Source organism: Xenopus laevis, chromosome 3L, assembly GCF_017654675.1.
Source record: "Xenopus laevis strain J_2021 chromosome 3L, Xenopus_laevis_v10.1, whole genome shotgun sequence".
Classification (NCBI taxonomy): domain Eukaryota; kingdom Metazoa; phylum Chordata; class Amphibia; order Anura; family Pipidae; genus Xenopus; species Xenopus laevis.
In genome coordinates this window covers 135,729,190-135,751,158 of record NC_054375.1, presented here as the reverse complement: position 1 = coordinate 135,751,158, position 21,969 = coordinate 135,729,190, and the positions used below count along the sequence as shown (strand labels likewise).

At 43.2% G+C, this 21,969-nt stretch overlaps 1 protein-coding gene across 1 annotated transcript; it reads right to left on the bottom strand.

The window, feature by feature from the left end:
• Positions 1-13,075: 13,075 nt before the first annotated feature.
• On the bottom strand, positions 13,076-20,389 carry nefm.L (neurofilament medium L homeolog). Its single transcript, NM_001088210.1, is given in 3 exon segments — positions 13,076-14,849; positions 18,395-18,519; positions 19,345-20,389. Coding segments are annotated over 3 exon segments (2,694 nt in total). The 5' UTR covers positions 20,380-20,389; the 3' UTR covers positions 13,076-13,315.
• Between the last annotated feature and the right edge of the window lie 1,580 nt (positions 20,390-21,969).

The window sequence follows — 21,969 nt, the reverse complement described above, 5'->3', positions numbered from 1 at the left end:
ACATAGCAGGCACTGAGAGAGTTAAAGCCTAAACGGAATACAGAGCCATTTGCAGTGGAACACTTATGAAAAATACATCTAGCAGTTCCATCAGTAAGAGGCTGTGAGTGATCCGATGCTGGAATAATATCTGAGCAAGAGCAGTAGTGGATGTTTTCACTGACGCAATGCAGCAAAGCCCAGCAGAACTTTCTCAGTTGTTTTGGCTGCACAGTCATATACTGTAAATCCTGTTATCCTGGGAAAATAGATACGTCTATAGATCATCCTTAACTAGGGCCCATGCTGTTCCCCCCCCCCCCCGAGCAGGATGAGTGTCTGAAGTCAGAAGTCAGTTTCAGTAGAACAATCTATATATTAACTCCTTTGGGCTGGCTATTATTATAGTGCATTTTACAGAGGCTTTTATAGTTCTCCATTGTACCTATATAATGTATATTTAAATGACATGTATGCTGCTTGTTATGCTTCTTCTGAGCGTCCTTAAATGTTGCACTTTTATTAGCAGCAGCAGCAGAATTGATTTACAGGTATGAGAAAAGGCCGTCTCCCATAGACTCGATTTTATCCAAATTTTTAAAAATTATTTCCCCTTTCCCTGTAATAATAAAACAGGGCCTTGTAATAGATCCAAACTAAGATATAATTAATCCCTATTGGAAGCAAAACCAGCCTATTGGGGTTATTTAATGTTTACCTGATTTTCTAGTAGACTGTAGAGGGTGTGAAGAACACAATTACAGAAAGATCTGTTATCCAAAAAACCGCAGTTCCCGAGCATTCTGGATAACATGTCCCATAGCTGTACAGTGAAACATCGATGTCACATACTTTCATTTTAAGTTTTACTCCAGTTTTTTTCTGGTCCCACCAATACATATCTCATAATGCATTTCCCTGGTTTTATATTTTCCTGAATGTTACACCATTATTTGTCCTGGTCCCCTGAAAAATTTAAAATGGGGGTTCTACTGTGTATATAGTATCTGTAACTTGCTACTTTTAATATTAACATCCAATATAATAAACTAAATACATTTGCAAGGAAATGAAAGGAAACATTAGAGGGGCCTGTTTGCAAGAGCTGACATTCAAAGCTATTGCTATCATGTGTTAGCTTTCAGTCTACTCTCTCCAAATGTATATTATTCCCTTTAGATGAGATCTTTTTTCTATTTTTAAGTTTCCTTCGTGAGCTATAAATACTTCATCAATGCAGTTTGGTTGTTTATTGTGCAACTGAATAGGAGTCACGGTTTGGAATGCCATGATTACTGCCTAGAAAGTACGGATGCACCGAATCCAGGATTCGGTTCGGGATTCAGCCAGGATTCGGCCTTTTTCAGCAGGATTTGGATTCGGCAGAATCATTCTGCCCGGCTGAACCAAATCCTAATTTGCATATGCAAATTAGGGGTGGGGAGTGAAATCACCTGACTTTTTGTCACAAAACAAGGAAGTAAAATTTTTTCCCCTTCCCACCCCTAATTTGCATATGCAAATTAGGATTCGGATTCAGTTTGGTATCTTTCGCAAAGGATTCGGGGGTGACGAATCCAAAATAGTGGATTTATGCTGCAGTGGTTACTATGTGTAACAATGGCTTACCCTGGTGGTCTAGTAGGATACCAGCTGAGCAGTTCTTCCTCCCTCCAGCGCCGGTGTCTCTATGGCGCACGCTTCCAGGTTTATGCGCCGGCATGATGACGTCACGGCGCTTTGGCGCAAAATTCAAAGTATTTAAAGGGATTTTTGAATTGTACACATGGCCCTTTGCTAGGTTCTGCTTGTTAGTTTCTTGGGTGTTTATTCTTCTATTCTGAATCCTGATCCTAGTCTGTCTGACCATTCCTTGAACTCTGTCTAAGTATTCTCAACTCTACTTATGCTGGCCCGGCCTTGACCACACTGGCCTGGCCTGTCTTCCGAGCTGTGTTGCCTTCTATCCTATCTCCTTGGTAAAACAATCGTGCCCCTTTGCTCATCCAGAACCTTTGCTTGGATCCTCTCTTATGAAGACCTAGCGGCATCCTATTAGCAGAAGGCTCCTTCCGAAGTGAAAGGCTGTTTTAGGCAGAATCAAGAGCCGAGACCAGGGAGCCTAGCACTTGTTCTGGATTAAGGGTGCCGAACGTGACACTATGCTTGCTTTTTTATTTGCTAGCATGCATGGTTATATGTCCTTGAATAATGTAGGAGGAATGTGATTGGTCCACATTGGTACATTAAGGGGGTTATTTATTAAGGATCGAGTTGTGTTTTCCAGGTTATTTTTTTGGTCAAAACGCACATTTTCAAGTTGAAAAAACAACTCAATTTATTAAAAAAAAACTTGAATTCTTTGAGATTTATTATACCCCGACTCTGCAAATAGCTTGAATCCGAACAGACACCATCCAAAACCTGTAGAGGTCATGTAGGAGTCTATGACAAAGGTCCCTTGAACCATCCGAAGATGTTAAAATCCTGCATGATTTTTTTTTTTCGCTAATTTGAGTTTTTTGGGTCACGCAACTCGAACTCGCTGAATTGAGTTTTTTCCATTCTAGTTTTTTTCTTAAATAAGAAACCATTTGAGTTGTGAGTTCATTTGAGTTTGTTCCAGTTCCTTCGCGGGTATAAAAAAAAACTCTTAGATTCGGCCTTTGATTAATAACCCCAATTTATGTGATGCCATAGGAATTGTACCCAATGGGGAAAGTATATTTTTGATGCCGCAAATTTTGCAGAATTGATGGCGAAGCGAAACGGGACAAATTCGTCTGGTTGCCCCCTTTCATCTACCTTGGAGCCAACTGCCAGTAGAGTTACATCATGAGTCTAACAGTCTGCAGCCATTCATCTTAATCATATAAATACCACATTGTGTGACCTTATTCTGATTCGGTGTGGTCATTTTGAATCATTAGATACAAACCCAGCACTGACATGGTGCACATCAACAAGGCAGCACCACACCTCCCTAACTGTCAGCTTGAAACAGCTATACTGATTTAATAAAGCAATAAAAGGCAAATTCATTATCATCAGGGGTGTTGTCAGTTCCATTGGCACAGGGCTTCCCATCCATGCACCCTCCCTCAGACAGAAATGCTTGAGTGTTTTCACTCTAATTAAACTTCTTAGGAGAGAAATAATGCAGAGCTGTTATTCATGCTTTCCGCAGAAAGCGGCCACGTGCCTGCCAATGCAGAGGAAAGGCCTCTCCTATTCAGCTGTGTCCTCTGGGAGAGGGGATGAGTCAGTCTGCAGTGCTCCACTCCGGCTCCTCTCTGCAGCAGTGCATGCTGGGGGCATGATGGCCTCTCCTGCTATGGACTCTAGGGCACCAGGGAGAGCTGAATCACCATTCCCATCACTAACCTCACTTACTCTGGTGAGACCGGGAGCAGCTCAGGATTATAGAATGGAAGCCCATGGGCCCGGCTCCTGTCCCCAATGTATTATTAGAAGCAGATATCAGACTGTGATTTATGATCTGCATCAGAATTAGCTCCCCTGGGGGCAAACATCAGCCATGCAAAGATTCTTTCCACAAGAATGACCAGCAGATATGTTGCTGGAAAACTATTCAACTCTATTACAACCAAAGGTATTTGAAACCCAGAAAAAAAGTAATTTATTCACTATGCATTATGGGTGAGGATCCTCTTTCTTTAAAATATAAGTGGGAATGTTCTGCCATACAGGCTCTGAGACACTGGACAAATATAATTAGGGATGCACCGAATCCAGGATTCGGTTCGGGATTTGGCCTTTTTCAGCACGATTCGGCGAATCCTTCTGCCTGGCCAAACTGAATCAGAATCCTAATTTGCATATGCAAATTAAGGGTGGGGAGGGAAATTAATTTTTGTCACAAAACAAGGAAGTAAAAATGTTTTCCCCTTCCCACCCCTAATTTGCATATGCAAACTAGGGTTCGGATTCGGTTCGGGATTCGGCCGAATCTTTCAAAAAGGATTCGGGGGTTCGGCCAAATCCAAAATAGTAGATTCGGTGCATCCCTAAATATAATTAATTTTTATTTCATTGACACCCCTTTATAGGTGCACCCCACTGTAATAACCCACAGCTGACGGCATAGACTGCTTCCTGACAGCCTTTAGCAACTGACAGTACTGTATAATAATCATCATTGTTAGCAAAAATATTGCAGTTTTTCTCCCAGAAATCTCCAATTTATTCAAAAGTAAACCATAACACAGGTATAGGACCTATTATCCAGAATGCACAGGACCCAGTGTTTTCCGGATAATGGATCTTTCCATAATTTGGATCTTCGTACCTTGAGACTACTAGAAAATCACGTAAACGTTAAACTGAAAAGGGTTACAAAAAGGGCTTTACACTTAGGGATATACTCTGCCCAGCTGAACCGAAAAGACCCAAAAGAATGGACAGGATATTTAAAAGTAAGCCCAACATAGGTACATTCCCTTGACTTAATTGTGTTTGTTGCTCATCCATTATGAAGGGCTCAGTAGAACAACACCCGACCAAAGGCAACAATATTCAACTAAAGGATTACGCAACATGCAATACAGAGGGAGCGATATACATGTTAAAATGCCCCTGCGGACAGGTCTATGTCGGTCAAACAGCTAGACAAATCAAAGCAAGAATAAAAGAACACAGTGGGAATATTAAGAATTTGAAATCAAATACTTATACAGATACCCCAGTCTCGCCATTTTTATCAGCATAGACACAATATGTCACAATTAAAATGGTTGGTCCTAGAGGTGGTTCAGGTACCACAAAGAGCTCGGTGACATTAAGAAATTACTTCTACAAAAAGAAGCATTATGGACATAATTCAAAGCTGTCTAGATAACTGGTTTCTGGATAACGGGTTTCCGGATAACAGATCCCAAACCTGTACATAATTTTATATTTTATAGATATCATGTTATTCAGGCATTTTTCCCATCATGCTTAACACGTTTTTTCCCATAATGCTTAATACATCACGGTTATTAAGTACTGTAAATTGTTTGCTCTTTCCCTGTGATTTGTCATTTCCCACGTGTCTCCCATGAAGTTCTTGAATCAGATATAGATATTCCATATATACATATCTGTTATCTGTTATTAAGCTTTATGGCAGGTAGTAGTATTACCTGTTATATACACCTGCTACATCACATGTCCCCCAATGCCCAATAAAAAGAATGGCAAAAGAGCTGCCTATGACCAGTGCCTATGGCAGTGACCGGACTGGCCCAGAAAAAACCCGGTGGGCCCCGACCATTAATGGGCCCCCGCCGGGCCAGTCCCCTCTCCCGATCAGATTCGGGGAAAAAAAAAGTATTTTCAGGCGCTGCTCAGCGCCGCCTGCGCATGTGCTCAGCACCTATTGATTTAGGAGCGCCACGCCTGCATCCATGCGTGCTCGGTGCTTCATATAGGGGCGAGGGGTCGAAGGGGGCCCTGGACATTAGTCCCGGTGTGCCCTGGGCCCCCCAGTCCAACCCTGCCTATGACAGATGTTGGTAGAACAGGTATAGAACCTGTTATCCAGAATGCTCCGGACCTGGAGTTTTTCATACTTTAGGTCTACTAGGAAATCATGTAAACATTAAATAAACCCAATAGGCTGGTTTTGCTTCCAATAAGGATTAATTATATCTTAGTTGGGATCAATTACAAGCTACTGTTTTATTATTGCAGAGAAAAAGGAAATCATTTTTAAAAATTCAGATTATTTGGATAAAATGGAATATATGGGAGACAGCCTTTCCATAATTCAAAGCTTTCTGGATAACGGGTTTCTTTCCGAAAAGCGGAGCTTTCTGAATAACAGGTTTCCAGATAATGGATCCCACACCTGTAATGGCTTTGGCCTTACTGAGCAGTACCCTACTACAATTTTTTTCCCATTTTATTGAATGGGACAGGCCATGAAGGGCGTTTTGAATGTGGCAATTATACCTGAGAGCACGCTGGTCAAAATGTCAACTGTGCCATAGGCAGGGTCAAGTTAGGATCCAGTACTGCTCCTTGCCTGCACCCTCTTCTACCTAAATGTTACATATGCCAATCACACAGGAGAGGGGTGCTCCCCCACCCACTCAGCTCCATTGCTGGATTTAGACCCAAGTAACACAAGGCACCCAAAGGGCTACCTCCTTAGGTTGCCCCCCAAGGCACACATCTTGGGTATCAAGTTAGAAAACACTTGTCCAAGTCCAAGTCTAATTAGCAATGACTTATCAGTCACACAAGCAATGCAGTTCTGTCCCAGAGACAGGCATCCCTGTATACTGTATATGCACGCTTTGGTTGCCTGTGATGTTGAGAGTTGTAGTTCATAAATATCAGGCAGTTTGCAGATCACAGTGGCAGAATTGATTTAGATGTATATGCAATACAATAATAATATCATTGTCCCTTCCAGGAGCTGAGGATTCAGTCACAAGGGGTGTGCAGAGCCTACGTCACTAAATGCAGGCAATTGGATTTCCATGTAACTGCCCTGCAGGCATTTGCCTTATTCTTGTTAACAAGAAACTAATCCTGTAGGGGAGCCGGGTGCTGAGAGGTGGCACAGAAGGATTCTCCTTATTACAATTTCCAGCTGAGCAATTTATACTTTCTCTCTTCTACAGTAAAGGAACGCTGTAATTTCACCCTCGCCACCGCCAACAGCTGCCTCTCAGGATTCTTTGAACAAGTACCGGCAAACCAGTTGCCATTATGTCTGGCAAAAAAAAGCATTGGCACCGGCGAGTTAAATATTTCCATTGTGTTACAAATCTGCACCCAAATATACATTTTATTCTGGGTTTGAATGTGTATGTTGTATAAATGATTCTGCCAGCCAAATAACCCTTTCCAGCCGTGCAACTGTGGATCAAACACTAGAGAAAACAACAACAAAAGAAGACCAACTGCAATGTGTCTTTCTAAGGGGAACTGAAATAGTGGTTTAGGTTAAGGGTATAGAGGTGCTGTGCCCCTTCCAGCAGCACTATGTCACTTAGGATAGGGCCCCAAAATACTTGCCACTAAAGCCACCATATGAGCACCTTGTTCTGCGTCCAACCAAATTTTTTAGAGGAGGATTCAACATGGCTTATTTACCAATGCACCCAGCAACAAAAATAAGCCCTTCAGGGCGAATGGCGGTACCTGCTGCTCTTGGGGCATTGGATTTTGCTTTCAGTGCTCTGCATTTTGTGCCAGATTAAAAATTTACAGCAAAGTGCTGAGCGGAACATACTGTACTTGCAGGCAGCCCTCTACCCAGGGGTGCCCAAAAGGTGGATCATGATCTAATAGCAGATTTAGCATGATGCTGCGGGGACAGGCACGAATGAAAAGAATGGGGTCCCTATGAAAGGACTCTGATGTTACCAAAGACATTATTTTGTAAAAGGGTCCGCTGTCTTTCCCAGATTACCCCACGTCTACTCTTAATGCAGAACTTTGTGCTGTAATCCCATTATCTGATATATTGTAAACTGGCAAATGATCCTCCCAGGGAAGGGGGGGGGGTGGGGGTGCGGATAACAAGAAGTCTTGAATACTGCAGGGCTGGCTTTTATTCGGCATCTGATGTGTCTCCAGACAGAGCTGCAAGCAAGAAAGCAATGAGATCACCCAGCCCCTCTTTGGAACATGACATTGAGGATATTGCTATATATACTGGAATCACTCAGAGATCTGCAGGGGCCACACCCTTTATGGACTAAAAGAAAATACACACTGTGCTGTTGTGCCCTATCCATGTAGCTCCTGCTTTCCAATTATATCACAATTTCTCATTCTCTCCCATTTTTAAGGCTTTCCAAGCTGTGTTCCTCAAGGTGCTCCAGAACTCCTCTACCATTCTGCCTTATTGCCCTTTAAGATATAACAGCTCTGCGACTGAACTAGTAATCCCACAATTCCCAGCTAATAAATATATTTTTCTGCCAAGATTTGGGCCATTTGGGCCACCATTAAATCCAACCCATCCCACCCCCCAAAAAAATAACAGAAGTACGACAATTCAATCTATTGATAATATGAAGAAAGGCATTAGCATAAGTAATGAAGATGAAACTGCCTGTACAGGAACATTTGAAAAATGACATACAGAATGCAATTAGCAATGCTGCACTGAGCCAATTGATTTCATGTAACTGGAATACAATCAATTTAAATGTGATCTATGCACCCTGGCTAATTGTATTGCAATGTCCCGAGATTTTCAGGTGACTTACTGTACTCACTATATTAGTTGTCATGCCTTATAGAGGGAAGAGAATGACTGTTGTTTGAGTGCAGGGTGAGTACACACTGGTTGTCAAGCATAAAGCTGCCACCCAATCCCTTTAAAACTTTAAATCCCTTTAAGCAATGGCATGCATACTGCATGGATGCAAAGATAACCAGTGCAGGCTGCATTATGTATCTAAATGGACTGATTTTATTGTGTTCAGTTTTAAAGGGTTGAAGTGCCATCTTCTATAGCTGTATAAATATAGGTTGTGCCTGCGCTGGTTTTGTCAAATGCCATCTGGGCATAAGTGCAGAGTTGGCCTTAGTAGCCAATATACATTGAGCTACTGGTGTTTCCCAGTACCAAACATATCCCTGAGGAAATGCTTCCAGCACCATTCTCTAGCACGTCTCAGGTGCAGATACAAAGCAGCACCTTTAGAGAATCCTTGTAGCATTTAAGGCAGTGATCCCCAACCAGTGGCTCTTGAGCAACATGTTACTCACCAACCCCTTGGATATTGCTCCCAGAGGCCTCAAAGCAGGTGCTAATTTTTGAATTCCAGACTTGGAGACAAGTTTTGGTTGTATAAAAACCAGGTATACTGCCAAACAGAGCCTCCTGAAGGCTGCTGGTCCATATAGGGGCCTCCAATAGTCAATCATTGTCCTTATTTGGCACCCCAGGAACATTTTGCATGCTTATTTTGCTCTTTAACTTTTTTTACATTTGAATGTGGCTCACGGGGAACTCATTTAAGGTAACTCATCTGACCCCAGCAATACACTGAGGCCCCAGCAATCCACAAAGCACCCAGCAAACACAAAGATTAATTATCATTTTACCTTGCTGTATGTTGTTATGCATGAAAATCCACCACACTGCAGCTCTTTTCTTGATCCCTGCATCCAAAACACTTTTGCTCCTTGCGGCTACAATTTTATTGTTATTGCTACTTATCATCTTATCCAGTCCCTCTCCTCTTAGATCATTCTGTGCAGAAGAGCTTTGCCCCCCTAGGTAGACTCCCAGAATACCTGCTGGCAAACTCACCAGCTTCTTCTATGGTCATCTATTCCAGTTGCTACTCCTTAGCAGTTGAGAGAAGAGTTAAAGGAGACATTTTGAGTAAAAAATAAGAACGTACCAGTGTGTTTCAGTAGTAGTACCAGTAGTGTTTCAGGCTGATTTATTGAACATTACTGCAAAAACCCTAATAATCCCTCCCTCCCTTCTCTTCCACTTCCTGCTCCCTGAATTCCCAGGCTGTGCAGGGGAGCAGGTGGCACTCAGCTCACGGCACTGTAGGACAGGAACCAATCAGCAGCTAGCAGGACCTGATAGGGAACTGAAGCCTGTCCTTGTTTGTGTGACTGCAGGGCTGTGATTGGCTGTCCCCTCCTACTGTGCTTCTGACAGTGACCATTAGGACACGACCACCCCTCATTTGAAACACAGACAGGGACCAGAGAACATCTATAGGGAGCGCCAATAAAGGGGCTATTTTTAAAGATAATGTTAATTTAGCACCATGTAAAAGCAACACCATCTATAACTCATAATTGCCTACAAAATTAGGGTTTTTTAATTTATCCTATCCTTACGCAGCAGCTCAAGAGTGAGAATCAAGGTAGAACAAAGTATTAATTCTAGGATAGTAATGTCTAAACTTTAACCCTTCTAGGATATCAGCTGCAGCATTCAGCTTTAAGCATTAACTCTTGGAGAGGCACTAGTTGGATATTACTCAGCATGGTTACAAGAGGAGCCATATACATTCTGACATTAAAGAGCACAGTTTTTCCTTTTGATCAACTGCAGTGCAATACTTTTGCCAGAGATCCCAATACATCTCCGATGTAGTCCTACAATGTTTCACTTGGACCGACTTTCAGAGGTGTCTAATCACTACATGCAATATGTTGACATAAATAATGGTCACTGTTGTTGATGATGGAGACAATCCCATTCTCTAAATAATGGTCCCTGTTGTTTATGATGGAGACAATCCCTTTCTCCCAGTAATACGTGCTTGTTTCTAGGGAAACTTGGATTTCTCATTATGTATTCCCACCAATAAGTCAGTGCTTTAGATTGATCAGGCCGGTCATTGGGTGAGGGACTTTAGCCTGTAATTTATTGGATTGGTCTTTTCAGAGGAGTCAGCATAGACATCTCTAGGCTCATGTGTCTGACCGGCAACACACAACCCTGCATATTGTTCTGGCTACTGCTTGCCCTTCATTGGAAGAAACTGTGCCAGATTGGATCATTGTGGGGTTCTAAACACAGGCCAAAAAATATGTATTTTACTGAAAATAGGGTTTAAGTAGGAAAGCAACTAAACACGTAAAAGTATATGGCCTAGAAATGTCATTCATATTTCATAGGTTTGCAAGGTACATGGAACACCCCTTGGTGCCTTGGGGCCCACGCTTCCTATGTTTTCCTGGGGTTTAGACAACATGCACGGCGATGCCATAGACTGCAAGCTCTTGTGCCAATGAGAATATAAGTTAATTAACTTTTAGTCTGATGTAGAGAGTGATATTCTGAGACAATTTGCAATTGCTTTTCCTTTTTCATTAGTTATGGTTTTTGAGTTATTTAGCTTTTTATACAGCAGCTCTCCAGTTTGCAATTTCAGCAATCCGGTTGCTAGGGTTTAAAGTACCCTAGCAACTATGCATCGATTTGATGAGAGATTGGAATATGAATAGGAGAGGGTTTGAATAGAAAGATGAGTAATAAAAAGCAATAACTATAAATGTGTAGCCTTCCAGAGCATTGGTTTTTAGATGGGGTCAGTGACCCCTATTTGAAAGCTGGAGAGAGTCAGAAGAAGTAAGCAAATAATTAAAAAAAACTATAAAAAAAAAATAATGAATGTCAACTGAAAATTGCTTATAATTGGCCAGTCTATAGCATGATAAAAGTAAACTTAAAGGTAAGTAGGGTTTTTTTTACATTTGTTCCCAAATCTTTTAGCAGTGATCCCTAACCAGCGGCCAGGCCCGGATTTGTGGCTAGGCCATATAGGCCCAGGCCTAGGGCGGCACATTTTTGGGGGCGGCATGCCGCCCAGCCGCTCTGTGGGGAGCCTGTGCTCCCCAGTGCTCCGGCGCTCGCACGCTGGCGCTTTTGCGCCAGCGTGTGGTAGTGTGGCGGGCGCTAGGACCGCACGGATCGCACGGCCTAGGGGGAACCTGCCCAGCGAATCCGGCGCTGCAAGCGGCTCATGAGAAACATGTTGTTTACCAACTCCTTGGATGTTGCTCCCAGTGGCCTCAAAGCAGGTGCTTATTTTTAGATTCCTAACTTTGTGGCAAATTTTGGTTGAATAAAAACAAGACATACTGCCAAACAGAGCTACCTATAGGCTGACAATCTGCTCAGAGGCTACCAAATAGCCAATCACAGCACTTATTTGGCATCCCCATGGAACCTTTTATCATGGTTGTGTTGCTGCTCAACTTTTTTTTACATTTGACTATGGCTCACAAGTAAGAAAGATTGGTGACCCTTGTCTTATAGTGTTTCTGTGGGGGAAGGAATTATTATTGATTATTATCCCTGCCAGATCCCTACCCTGTCCCTCTCTATTTTTCTTTCTTAGGTTCAACATGGAGCTTATTATGCATCAAAGCTATTTACCGTTCCATAGACTGGGACCCGATCCTTTCAAAGTGTAGAAGCTCCCTAGTTGCCTAGCAGGACATCGACTTCTGTTCTTCAAAACCCTTTCCTGTTTCACAGATTTAAGTGAGTTTAAACAACAAAGTATTTTCTATTTTAATACATATAATAAAACATAGTTGATCTCCCACTAAATAAAGAGGAAGGACATCTGTTCAAAAAAAAAAAAACCCTTTAAACTGGACTTTTGTTAAACAATGTATAATGTGCCTTTAAATCACTCATGGGAATAAGATGTTCCATTATGCCACATTTATGCCCTAAGTGAAAAAGGAAAAGATGTGCCTATTCAACCCATATTATTTCTAGAAGCGGAATACTTGGGAGCTGTCCGTGGTTCTTACAGCAGCTTCTGCTGCCACAGTGGAGGGCTCTCTATAATGATTCATAGTTCCGAGGAGGAATGAATGTTAATTCTGAAGGTACTTCTAATCTTAATTGACATCAGCATGGGATAATGCAGCAGTCTTGGACTTGGTATCTAACAATATTGCTGCTTTTAGATATACCTAACTGCATGATGGATAATATGAGGTCATCTAGATGTTGGTAAACTACACCTGTCAGCACAAAAGACACATTTTGGCAGCTGGTTTGTTACATAGGGTTCTGCTATACCAAAGAAAAATGACCCTGTTCCTGCTTCTTTGGTTGCTTCTGAACTGCAGCTCCACCCACCAACCAACCAACCTAGTGGCACCAGTTAGGGAGCTTCTGCCTGGATAGTCCTACATTCCAAAGAGCTCTGCAATTAGGGAATGGAAACAAGTTAATGAACCAGTGCTTGAGATGCCCCAGAATTATGCAGACACATGACACATGAGTTTGATATTTTCAATATAACCTTTTTATTGAGCAAGGTTCACTACATAACCCATCAACAGGTTGTGTCACAATTCTCCTAGGTTCTCTCATGACCAGTCTGTATTAATTGCACCAGTGAGGTAAACATAAGGATAGATTTCATTTATTAAGGCGAGGAAACTTCTGTTTCATGGTCTCCCTCCACTACCCCTTTTATTTGGCTCAGTTGGTTCTTTGCATAATTCAGCTCAAGACCCATAGCTATGCATTGCTTGGACCATCAGTCCTTGCCCACACCCACAGCAACTTAGGAAACCCCAAATACTTCCTCATCATTACATATCATGCAGTTGATTGTTTTGAGTTTTTAAATTTTTTTTTTTTTTTTTGTAAATTCCCCAAGTTGAGTGGGAGGGGCACACTGGGAGCTTGCATGCATTTTTCCCCACAAATATTGCACAGAAAGTAGTATTACAGTGTCTGGAGCCCCCAACCCACGAGAGAACCCCCTTCTGCTAGAAGCCCATTAGAAGCTGTCACTTTCATGCAGTTTGTCTTATGGCTTGTTTAGTCCTGCTGCTTGCTGCAATTGCTGTACCTCTTCTCTTATTTATCCTCAGTAACTTCCTTGACTGCATGTGAAGTGACCTTCTCCACTTTCTTGGTGGATACCGTCTTCTCTTGGACAGTCTCCTCATGCTCTTCCACTTTTTGTGTGACTGTTACTGACTTAGTGATGTACTTTGTACCATCCTCACCTTCACTTGTTGTGGTTTCAATTTTTTTTGTGATGACTACAGTCTGCTGGCCCTTGCTGCTCTCCTTATCTTCAGATGGGCTGTCATCAAGGCCATTGGTGACCACAGCTTTGTCTTCACTCTCTTCCTTTACCTCCTCCTCTTCCACATCTCCATTCACTGCAGTATCTTCCTTTCCATTATCCCTCTGGGTGCTTTTTTCTTCTTCCTGTTTGGCACCTTCCTTTTCTGGTCCTACAGATGCAGCTTTGGATACAGAGATTGTCTCTTCAGAACTCTTCTCCTCTGGGGATTTTGCTTGTTCGTCCTCTCCAGCATCTTCTTCAGCACCCTCCTCACTTTCTCCCTTCTCTTCCTCTGCCTTTTCTTCCTCCTGTTGCTCAGTGCCCTCACTTGCATCTTCTTTTTCCTCACCCCCTTCCTCTTTTTCCTCTGCTTCTTCCTTACCTTCACCTGTCTCCTCATCCTCTCCTTCATCCTTTTGCTCCTCTGAATCTTGCTTCTCCTCCTCCTCAGCTGCTTTCTCCTGTACTTCTGCTTTCTCCCTGACAATCTTAGTCTCTGTCATAGTCTCTTCCACTACTTCTTCATCCTGTGCCTCCTCAGTGGCTTCCTCATCTCCCCCCTCTGCTTCCTCTGTCTCTGCTTCTTCTTCCTTTTCTACCTCCCCTTTGTCTTCCTCAGTTTCTCCTTCACCACCTTCCTCTTCTCCTTCACCACCTTCCTCTTCTGCTGCTACTTCTTCCTTTTCTTCCTCCTCCCCTCCCTCTTCCTTTTCTGCCTCTTCTTCTACTGTCTCGCCCTCTTCCTCACCTTCTTCTGTCTTAGCTTCCTCTCCCTCAGCTTCTTCCTCTCCTTCCTCTTTCTCATCTGCTTTTACATCTTCTTCCTCTCCTTGCTCTCCTCCCTCTTCTTCCCCCTCTTCTCCCTTCTCTTCCTCTTCTTCTTCCTTTTCTCCCTCTTCCACTGCCTCTGCTTCATCTTCTCCCTTCTCTTCTTCTTCCTCCTCTCCCTCTTCTCCTGGAGCAGCAGCTTGAACACTACTTTCTACAGCTGCAACAATTTCCTCCTCAGCTTCTCCTCCCTCTTGTGTCTCCTCTTCCTGTTCCTCTTCTTCCCCTCCATCTAAAAGGCCTGAGGCAAATTCATCTGCCATGGCAGCTAGTGCTGCTTCCATATCTGACCTGTCATCCTCAACCTTTGTCTCTTCAATAATCTCTTCTACAAATTTATGTTGCACTTTCATCCTTGGTGGTTCTGACCGTGCATGTTGCACTCGAGTGGAGGATACTATTATTGGGGCTGGCCTGTGGATAGCAGAGGGTCCAGTAGGGACACCAGAGAATGAGCAAAACCGGGTTTCTTCACCCTCCAAAAGTTTCCTAAAAGAGAAAAATTAAGAAAATGCAATTAATTATACACATTTTATGGATGTCAAACTCAATCTCCCACACTAGAATGAAGAACCCACAACCTTGTTGTTGTGTTTTCTAAATTCCTCATTACCCCTATATAACCCCCCTTTATTTTAATTCTGTCTCATGAAATATTTCTCAGTATTGCCAATTCCAATTCCTCAATTTACTTTGCTTATTTTAAGAACCCAGCACCAGCAGTAATATCTTTATTCTTAGTATGCACCACTTGCAATGCCTTGCAATAATTACACATAAAATACTGGACTTTGATCAAATGTTAACCAAATTCTAGATTCCGGGCATCTCTAGACTTTAAGATTCATTCGAGATCTGTTTTATGATAGTGAATCAGTGTGGAAATTGTAGTAAAAAATACAAATGTGCTCATATTACTATCATGCAATGCAAAGTCAACTTAATTTCATGGAAAATGTGGGTTTTAAAGAACCAATGGAATCACTGACCAATGCATAAAATGCATCTTATTTCTCCAAACGTATGACCCTTAGTGATCAGGAGCAGTGAAAATTCCCCAGTCCTGTTAATGAAATGTTCACTTTGCCTGTGCACCTGATGTTGCTACACAGAAACCCACCATGACACTCACTCACACCTTCATTTGTTTACTTAAAGGGGAACTGATGCTATTATAAACAAAGAGTAGTGGCTGAGTAATCATTTTTTTCACAAACCGGTTTCATTATTCTGTCTGGAGATATAAATGGTTTGATGTTGTGCTTTCAACCTAACCCTTTTCCCTACTGCAAATAACCCAACTATGCTGTGTGTCAGTAGTGGAAAGCCAGTGCAAAGCTCCCCACCCACGGACAGCAACTTTTAGGAGATGGGTCACTAAGCAGGGGGCCCTATGCTTACTGTGTTCACTCCTTGCTTTGAACTCACAACATTAGGCCCCCTCTGAAAGTCTCTGATTATCAGTGGGTTCCTAAAATGCAATAATAAGGAATGTGGATTAGGCAGATTTATAGGTTCTACGCGTGGCTGGTTAGAAAGAACGTTCATTCTGTTCTCTTGTGAAAAAGGCCAATAAATCCGCCAATAGAGACAATAAAACATATTTCTAGCAACTCCCAGCATCCTCAGTCTGTTATAAACAGAAGAGCATCAGTACAGTTATCACGGTGATATTCATCATACTGCAATCACTATGATCAAAAGAAAAGCTGTTCTTAAATAGTCAATGTAGTCAATGTAAAGGGGAACAAAACTAGGCACTACAATAGTCTAGCATGCCAAGAGAAATACATCAAATGGGTTGTTGACCTTTAGATTAACTTTTAATATGATGTAGAGAGTCTGAGACAATTTGCAATTGGTTTCCATTTTTTTTTATTTGTGGTTTTTGAGCTATTTAGCTTTTTATTCTGCAGCTCTCCAGTTTGCAATTTCAGCTACCTGGTTGCTATGGTCCAAATTACCCTAGCAACCATGCATTGATATGAATAAGAGAGTGGAATAGGAATAGGGATAGGAGATGACTTGAATAAAAAGTGGCAATAACAAAAAAAATTTAGCCTTACAAAGCATTTGTTTTTTAGGGGGGGGTCAGTGACCCCTATTTGAAAGCTGGAAAGAGTCAGAAGATGTAGGTAAATAATTTAAAAACTATAAACAAAATCATGAAGACCAGTTCAAAAGGTGCTTAAAATTGGCAATTCTATAACATACTTTAAGTTAAGTTAAAGGTGAACCACCCTTTAAGGGAGAAATGAAATAATGATCTAATGTGACCACCTCCCAATATGCACTGGATTGATAAATCCTATTTCAATTTGCTCCGTTGCACAAAGTGTGTCCTTTTGTTCATAGACTGACTTTGCAGTGGTAGGCCTCGACACACCCACATTTATTTATAATCATTACACCATTCTGTCCTGGGCATCGCCCCATTGTGCTGCTACTAGAATTGGACACTGATTTAAGTAGCTGCCTTCCTTGAAGGTAGAGATGATATTGATTAAAAAGTAAACAGGTAGGAGGTGTGAATGACTGCCTATCCCATTACAGGTCTAGAAGTGCTTTCTTCTACTCTCTCTTTATCTCATTGCCTTCAGCAGGGGTGCTTCACCAATGAGGCGAGTTGAGGCTGTCGCCTCAGGCGGCAGCGCCCCACTAGGTACCAGGGGCAGCAAAAATGCTGCTCCTGGTACTTTAAGACCGAATTTCCAGGGGAGGGGGGCAGCAGCAACTGCTGCTGCCTCAGGCGGCGGAGGGGCCAGGATCGCCCCTGGCCTTCAGGGCTCATGAGCATATGAAGAGCTAGAAGCTCATTATGAGACCATGCAGAGTGGGAAATCCAGTTTCACATTGAGAATTGCCCACTTTGTAACCCTAAAACCCTCTACTTAAAGGGGTAGTTCACCTTCAAACAACTAGTTGGTTTCAGATAGATCACCAGAAATAAAGACTTTTTCCAATTACTATTTTCTATGTGTCACCGTTTTTCTAATATTGAAGTGTAAAGTGTCATTTTTTCACCTTCTAAAGCAGCTCTGGGGAGGGGGGTCGCCGACCCTGTAAACTATTCTAAATTGATACATTTAGTTGATACATTTCTTATCTTTGTCCCTGCTGAGCAGAATCTCTGGGTTTCATTACAGACAGCTGTTAGAATTGATACAACAGTTGCTAATACTCCAGAGATGCTGCTGAGAAATGTATCAACTAAATGTTGCAAAACAGTTCAGAGTCTGCGCCTGAATTACTGAGCTGCCAGACACAGGAACTTTCAACTTTAAACTTAAATTTTGGAAAATAATAATGGAAAGTAATTGAAAAAAGTCTTTATTTTTGGGGAACAATCTGAAAACAACTGGACTGAAAAAAAGTATTTGGAAGGTGAACAACCCCTTTAAGAGGGGGTCCAGATTTTTATCTTAAGCCGTTTGCTCAGCTTATGAATAATATTCACCCATCCTGACTTTCTTCCATTTCTGCATTCTGTATATTATTATTCTGTATGCTTCCCCAAGTTATTATGATGACCCTCTAATCTGAATGTGAGTGTCGGCTATATGGGACTATACTTACATCTCTACGCAATATGTTGGCGCTATATAAATACAGTAGTAGGAAGGAGGCATTATGAATCCATGTTAATTAGGGAACTTTCAGAGCTTTTAGACTATTCTGGAACATGTTAAATTGTTTTACTGGATAGTTTTTCTCCAGGGCTTCTTGCACTAACAAGGCTCATTTTGCTAGACTGATCTTTTCTCAAACTCCCTGCTTGCTCTGATTGGGACATGCTGCTCTCTCTGTGTAGTTTGTCTGTCCTGAATCCCCTATGCCTTTTTGGGCTGGGATTGTATCTTTCTAAATATTTACTGTTCTGATTTGGGATAATGCTCTAATGAAAGCTGATCTCCCTGTGCAACCTGATAGGCTAAACTGTACCCTGGCACCCCTCCCACAGCTTGGGATGTGAAAGTTTCCAGCTCTGCAGTCTCTGCAGTGCTATTAATATTCTGCTCGCTCTACCCTAGTACCTGTATGCAGCAATTTCTATATCCAGAGCCATCTTGACATTGAGCAGGTCCTGGTACTCCCTCAGGTGACGGGACATCTCCCACTTTGTTCCTCTCAACTCATTGTCCAGCTGCTGGATGGTTTCCTGGGGGGCAGAGAAAGAGGAGCAGAGGAATTAGAGCAGTAAAATACACAGCTGGGAGCACATTATCCTGCCCTGTGTAGCTGCTTACTGCACCTCATATATAATATGTCATATTGCACCAGCATATTGGGAGCCACACCCCCTGCACTCACACTGCACCACAACTCCTGCAACCCCTCAAAACTTGCACACAGCGCAAATACTGGGGGAAACCCATCCTACTTATAGAAGCTTTGCTATGCTGCACCCAATATAGTCTGTAACCCCGCACTTTGCTCCAAACCCAACAGATGCAACATTGCACAGTCACTGCACCACACCCTTTCCCCGCAGAGGTGCCCCCCCCAACTACATAATTCTACACTGTCCGGATCAACCACGCCCCCTAAACTGTCACATCCCACAGCACAATGCGCACTGCGCCCTGCTGTCATCCAGCGATACAAAGACGTGTGGAGGGGCTGCTAATTGCTTTTTATTTTAATAACCTTTCCCAAACAGCAGATGACCTCTGAGGTCATTAATCGAGTTCAACAATACAGATAAACTCTGCAATGCCAAATGCTGTTGTCATGTACAGTCCCACATAGCAACCCCCTCTCTCCCCCTGAATAGTGAGCTCAGGTACAACACGCAGCTTCCTTATCAGATTCCCTTTCAGCACCACGGACAGCTCCCTATCGCCTGAGGCGCTCGCCCTGACTGTGCGGTCGGTGCTAAAAGCGATTGTCGCTGCTCATGATTCAGCAATTTAACGCTCAGTCAGCTGTTGCTGGGCATACTATAGCATAATTCCCTAGAAATCGCTAGGAAAAGCTTGTGTACCTGATAGCTGGTCAGATCGTGTCCGTGTCTCTCCTCGATGTCGTTCAGTTGCCTCTCCAGAGACTCCTTGGTGCCCCTGACCGACTCCAGCTCCACCGTCTTGCTGTGCAGTTGCCTCCTGTACTCTGCGATCTCGTCTTTGGCAGATCGGATGGCGTCTTTGTTCTGCTCTGCGGCTTCAGTCAGCTTGGCGTACCTGTTCCTGAAGACTTCTTCGGTCTGGATCATGTTTTGGCTGGAGTGGCCTTCAAGCTGGGAGCGGATCTCCCTCAGGGCAGAGGCCAGGTCGGTCTTCTGGAAGTCTTTCCTCTCCACTGTGATGCTTGAGGCTTGGATCTGCGCCAGGAGCTCACCCACCTCCTCTTCATGGTTGTTCTTGATGAAATTCACCTCTTCTTGCAAGGACTGCACCTTCTTGTCCAGCTCCACCTTCACCAAGGACGTATCGTCCATGTCCTTCTTCATTGCCCTGATTGCGGCCTCTGTTTCATCCCTGATACGAGCCTCTTCATCCAGCCTCTCCTTCAGCCTCTGCAGATCCTCCTCTAGATGTTCCGAGTCCAGCACGATCTGCGCCTTGTCGTGGCCGAGAAGTTCTAGGTTTGCGCGTAGTTCCCTCATCTCCTGCTCGTAGACCTCGCCCAGCTGGGAATATCCACTGTGCTTCTGCCTGAGGGCCTGGATCTCAGCTTCTATCTCCTTGTTCTGCTGCTCCAGAAAATGGACCTTCTCGATGTAGCCGGCAAAGCGATCATTGAGCCCTTGGAGCTGCTCTTTCTCGCTGAAACGAACCTGTTTGAGGTCCCCATTGAAGGCAGAAGACTGGCTGAGATCCAAACTGTCAGTGGAGCTGTAGACTCTTGGGGCAGCGAGGTTGGTCCTCTTGTAAGAGGAGATGGTGGTGGGACTGCTCCTTGACCAGCTCTGGGACCTGAATCCGCTGGATGGGGAGCTGCTGGTCCGACTGTAGCTACTCCTGGTCTCAGCCATCCTCCTATAAGAGGGGTTCCCTATAGTTTCTAAGGAGTAACTCATCCTGGAAGACTTTCTGGTTGTGTGTATGGCTCACAGCGTCGGTATGAGATCTGGAGCCCTTTATATAGACGGGGAAGATCAGCACCCGGCATTCTGCTGCCTGATTGATCTGCTTTTGGGAGGGGGGTTAGTGTCTGCACTACACGTGGGCTGAGCTTTCCCTGGGTAAGTACTGGATCCTCCCCTCCCCCTCTGTCATTGTGCAGCCCAGGGCTGAGCAGGCAGCATCTAGGGGAAGCTTAGCGCATAACTTTCTCTCTACACTGGGTTACATAGTATAGGCTTATGTTACAGCCCACCTGTACTGTATGTATCATTTCATCCAGTGGTGTAACTAGATATGTATGGGCACCACAGCAAATTATTTTTCAAACTCGTCAAATGTCTAGAGGTTGAACCAATATTTATTAAATTTGTATATAAATTAGGGCCTCATATGGCCCCTATAACTCCTGGGCCCCCTGCAGCTGTAGGGTCTGCTTCCTCTGTAGTTACGCCCCTGATTTCATCCTTTTCTATCAACTGCATCGTGCATGCCCTTCCTTCTCTACTGCATTTACAGTATGCTGCATTTGAATCACATGAGAACCCCTGTATTATACTGAACAGTAATTAACATTGTGCTTCAGAACCCCCTCAATGACTAGGCTTGCTATAGTTGTATCACCTGTGCCCCCCGGAATGCTGCCCTGATTCTGCATGCATTAATCATAACCCCCCCGTCCAGTTCAAGTATGTGCTGCTGTAGAAGGGATATTTTTATTATTATTATTATTATTATTATTAATATACAACTGCCAAACCAGACAATCTGCCTTTCTGGGAGGGAGCTATAGTTCAGCAGTAGCTGGGTAACACTGCTGAACTACATGATAGCCCGTGATTAAGTGCCCTTGTGGGTACGAAACGCGCAGGGCGGATGGAGATGCAAGTATACATTTTTAAACTTTGTAAAATAAAAATATATTTTTTAATTACATCTTTCTGGTCCAGTGGGATCCGTTTGAGTACCGGACAGACCCGTTCTTTCTTCAAATTTTCTAACACTATGGGAGGTTGGATTTGATTTTATTCTTTTGCAGAACTTATTAGGATGTGTGTGTGTGTGCAGAAGGGTTGTTGTTAGACTCCTTTTTCAGTCCCAGCCACTGCTTGGGATTTCAGCTCCTTGGAAAAAGGCAAACCCATCCCCGGAAAGGTAGAGCTGTGCGATGACAAAATGTCATTGACTTGGTTTGGGGTTTGTGGGCTACAGTACAATGACTGATGCAGAAGTACAACTTCCAACATCCCAGGGCAGCCTTGGGAGAATGTAGGAGATTTAGAGCCCCCTCAATAACTAGGCTTGCTACAGTTGTATCACCTGTGCCCCCTGGAATGCTGCCCTGATTCTACATTATGGCTGCATTAATCATAACCCCCATCCAGTTCAAGTATGTGCTGCTGTAGCAGGGATATATTAATATACAACTCCCAAACCAGACAATCTGCCTTTCTGGGAGGGAGCTGTAGTTCAGCAGCAGCTGGGTAACACTTTAGGAGGTTGGATTTGGTTTTGTTCTTTTGCAGAACTTATGAGGATGTGTGTGT